The 4,117-nt window shown below is 46.1% G+C and overlaps 1 protein-coding gene across 12 annotated transcripts in view; it reads right to left on the bottom strand.

Moving 5' to 3' along the window:
• The window catches only part of LOC106751716 (peripheral plasma membrane protein CASK), a 200,519-nt gene that overhangs the window by 9,764 nt on the left and 186,638 nt on the right, over nt 1-4,117 (bottom strand). For 8 of the 12 annotated variants that reach the window (XM_014632749.1, XM_014632754.1, XM_014632748.1 and 5 more), the window contains one exon: nt 2,361-2,390. The exons of the other annotated variants lie outside the window; for them this stretch is intronic. In XM_014632749.1, the coding sequence (XP_014488235.1) occupies nt 2,361-2,390 (30 nt within the window). The remainder of the gene's footprint in view (nt 1-2,360; nt 2,391-4,117) is intronic. 12 annotated transcript variants of the gene reach the window in all.

Here is a 4,117-nt window from a genome sequence, read left to right as displayed (position 1 = left end):
GGGGGGGGGGACACGTGAGTGTTGCGCGAGCTCTTTTGTCGTAATGTCAACTAGCGCCGGAATTTAAATATCGTTCTTTTCTTTTCAGCGATGCGTAACACGAACACGCGTGGAGGCTTACACAGAGAGATATGTATACATATACATATATGTATATATGTGTACATACGTATGAGTGGTTCCGTTTTACAAGAAGCTCAAGCACTAGTTGCTGCACATCACGCAAAAACAGACGCACACGTACACACGCGCGCGCGTGCGCGCAACGCACGCATACCGAAAATGCACGATGCAGAGATATGCGCGCGGCTACTACATGAATGTGTGAATGAAGAATGACGCATGAGACGACAGATATGATGAATAATATGATTGCGATAGTGACGACAACGAGATTGGCTTTTGATTAGCGCAACCATCATCGTGAAACGGAGAGCCGCGAGAATTTTCGATGAATATATATATATATATATATATGTATGTGTGTGTGTGTATGTGTGTAGGGAGAGAGGGGGAGATAGAAGGATGAAGAGAGAGTCGATGTAGGAGTGTGAGGACGGGCTGCTTATTGATTTTGCACGAATATTACTCGTTCTCAATATAGATACATGGTAATTGTATCGATTCTAATTATAACTAGGAATTTTCTCCGGATTTTCCGAAATCCGAGTATCGACGATTCGCGACCAATTAACACGCGTGCACTAATTAAAACTAGTGCGGCGGGCGGGCAAAAATTAGCGACTGAAGAGTGCCGGTCGAATGCAACCTGCGGTTTTGTTCAATGGCCAATTGGTAAAATTTTAATATCGTAAAAGGATATATCTTTCCGCCTGATACGAATATACGTAATTGATGTGTGACGCGGCACGCGCGCATAATAAATGTATCTCGATTTATCATTTATTACGCGTCTCGTTAAGCCGATTGAACATTCGTACAGCTTTAAGGTGGACAATGAGTTTTATCATGTTTATAAAACTGTATGCTTATTGGGGTTGCCATCACTTCAGGTGACCCGGACACGGGTTGAAAATGTTCCATCTCGATCATGACCGATAATACGAAAAACGCAAAATTGATCGTGCGATGTATGAAAAAGGTTACAAGACACACATGTCGTCGTGAAAATCGACTCGCACGCGTGTTTCTCTTTGGGGAAAAACATACTTCCATGACAGNGGGGGGGGGGGGTGCAAAACGAAACTCAGTGACTTACGTCTAGTCCGAATCGTGCGACGATCACAACGTTAAGCTGCGTCGTCTTCGAGTGTCCCGGGGGATCGAACGCACGGGAATTGAAATTGGTTGACCGTGAGATCATGTTTGAGAACGCGTGGCCCGTTGAACTATTGGTACACGAATATTTTATCCGTTTTCAGCACTGTGTTTATTCCAGCACCGTGTCGGCAAGTAGCTTCCCTTTGACAGAATGTCGAACATACCCTGTTCAAGCATGACGAAGAGCCACACGTTCTCGAGTCGGCCGCTCAGGAGGATCGCGTATTCACGAATTATGTCAAGTGCGTCGTTTGAGAAGCGGAAGTTCTTTTGACAAGAAGCACGCGGACGCCCAGGGCAAAACGCAGAAAAGAGATGGATATATCGTGAAACTTGCTTATTCTCCACGCGTATACTTGTGGTAAAAAATCACAAACGACATGCCAGACGTAAAATAATAAGAGAAATCACGGATTCACGATTTAATTTACTACATTTCGCGAGTTTCGGCCCGGAATTTTTCAGAAACGACCCGACTATCTATTGACATGTCAACGACTCGACCGAAATGAAAATGTCTCTCAACAGCGTACTTTGTGATACGATTAAAGCAATGATAATAATTCTAAGCTACGTCTAGTACGTGTATCGTAGAGTATCGCACCGCTTTACATATTTCCCTTATTTCTAAAGCATTCCTCTGAGCGTCCATGCGAATAGGAATTTTCTCGTGTACAGGCGTATAAGCGAACATATTGATACGTATTACTCGCACTTGAAAACTTTTATCGCCAAGTAGAGATGTCACGCATAGAGAAAGAGAGGGAGGGAGAGAGAGAGAGAGAGAGAGAGAGAGAGAGAGAAATTGAACGTGGAATTGAAAAAAAATTGATAGACGCGAAAGTCCGAATAGAGTCCTACTTTTCAGCGATGGCATATATAGGTAATAGGAGTAAAGACAGTAATAGGCATGTATGTGTGTGTGCGTGTATGTATATGTATGTGTGTGCTTATGCGCGTGTTGTATGTTTCTGTGTGCATAATGTATATATATATATGAAGATAATAATTATATATATATACGCATAGCCGTCTAACTACAGCAGTCCAATCACACCAGATCAAGTGGCGGTACTTACTAACACTGGCAGAGGCCTAATCCTGAACAACTAGAGTGTTGAGGAAACAGAAAAAAAGGAAGATCAATTAATTAATACGTTCAAAGTCGCACCAAGCGTTAGTAACGGATTAATCGGAGCCCGCCGCGCGCCACGTCGCGCGGGAAGGCGGAAATAAAGTGATAAAAATGACACAATCAACGATAAAAGAGCACCTACGGTTGGGTCGCACGCGTCAACGCTTCCGAGATGCACGGTGCGCATTGCTGTGTGTGGCACATGCAGGCTTTACTAGATCCTCGTACTATTAGACAGATGATTCGTACCCTCGACGGCTACGAGAGAGAGAAAGAGAGAGAGAAAGAAAAAGAGAGAGAGAGAGAGAGAGAAAGAAAGAGAGGGAGGGAGAGCGCGTTGGGCTTTCACGTATAATCTACGCGCAGGATATTCGAGAATAAACCGACTTGAATACACGCTATAATCTCGGTGAATTGAATTCTCGACGCTGCGGCTACGAAAAAAATCAATTTCGCGTCCTCTGCTACGTTTTCGTTTCGAATGTCTCGCAACGAAAAAAGAAATGGAAAACAAAAGGACAGAATAAACGCAGAGGTCCTCTCGCGTTCACAGCATCGAAATCTGAGCTCGTTGAAATTATCGTCCGCTATTTTCGGGAGAGATGCTTCGTTCGATACCATATGATTCGCAGTGTAGCGTTCTCCGCCGGATCAGCGATATCATCGGATCTCGGCATCTTCATCTGTTAATACGTGATAAGAGTTAATGTCCAGCCGATGCTGGTATCACACATTCCGTTATTCGAGAGATTTCGCGACCGACAACACCGCAGGAAGAGAGAGAAAGAAATAGAGAAAGACAGAAGCAAAGAGTNGGGGGGGGGGGAGGGGGAGACACGGCACTTGTCGGTATTTGAAGATACCGATCGACGGATGGCTCCCACAGACTCGCACCTTGCGGAAATGAGTCGCAGGCAACGGTCTTATAAATTACGAGCTCCGTTGATCCGCGTTTAGCAACGTATCGCTGATGCGGCGCAGAGTGCCGGAGTATCACTGACGTGCAATCTAATTAAATCGGCTGCAAACGGCAAGCTTTGTTATTATTGCCCTCCTGTTTGGATCCCCGGTACAAAACGGCCCAGATACCGTGCGCGTAGATTATTGTTGTTTACTCGTGCACGCCCGACACCTGCTGCGACTGTGCGAAGTAATTTCGAGCTCGCAGCTCGGCGACACGTGGTCTGATGAGCGTGAGCGCGTAAGTGCGAGTTTCGAGCGTGAACTCTCGATGCGTTCTATCGATCGGGCGGAATCGAAGCGGACCGGTACAAATTAGTCGCATTCTAATGGCTCATGACGGTGTGGTGGTCCTCGTGTTCTCACGCGGACGTGAGGTTCCCCTCGTGCGTGTCGGAGAAGAAGGAGGAAAGAAGAAGTGAAACAGTTCGAAGCGGGAGCAAGCTGGCGGAAATACACGGTGGTTTCACCTACGGTCGTAAAATCCGGTCGTAAAGCCCGCGATTAGATCGTCGTCCGCGGTTTCCACGAAGACACGTGCGACAGCTCTTCAAAGTGCTTCGATCTTTCACGAATCTCAAGGCGCGAAAGATCGGACGGAGCCCGTCGTTGAGCCGACGAGACGCTCGCAAACTTTCCGCGAGTGACACTCTTCTAATGTTTTTCGACATCGAGTGACTTTTTATCTATGTTCGCGGTGACTTTATCGTCGCGCTGCGGCCTCATTAGCAATCGCTTTTG

This window comes from Dinoponera quadriceps, unplaced genomic scaffold (genome assembly GCF_001313825.1).
Source record: "Dinoponera quadriceps isolate SergipeBrazil2010 unplaced genomic scaffold, ASM131382v1 scaffold399, whole genome shotgun sequence".
Taxonomy (NCBI): domain Eukaryota; kingdom Metazoa; phylum Arthropoda; class Insecta; order Hymenoptera; family Formicidae; genus Dinoponera; species Dinoponera quadriceps.
The sequence above is the reverse complement of the archived record's forward strand: the minus strand, read 5'-3'. Positions and strand labels throughout refer to the sequence as shown.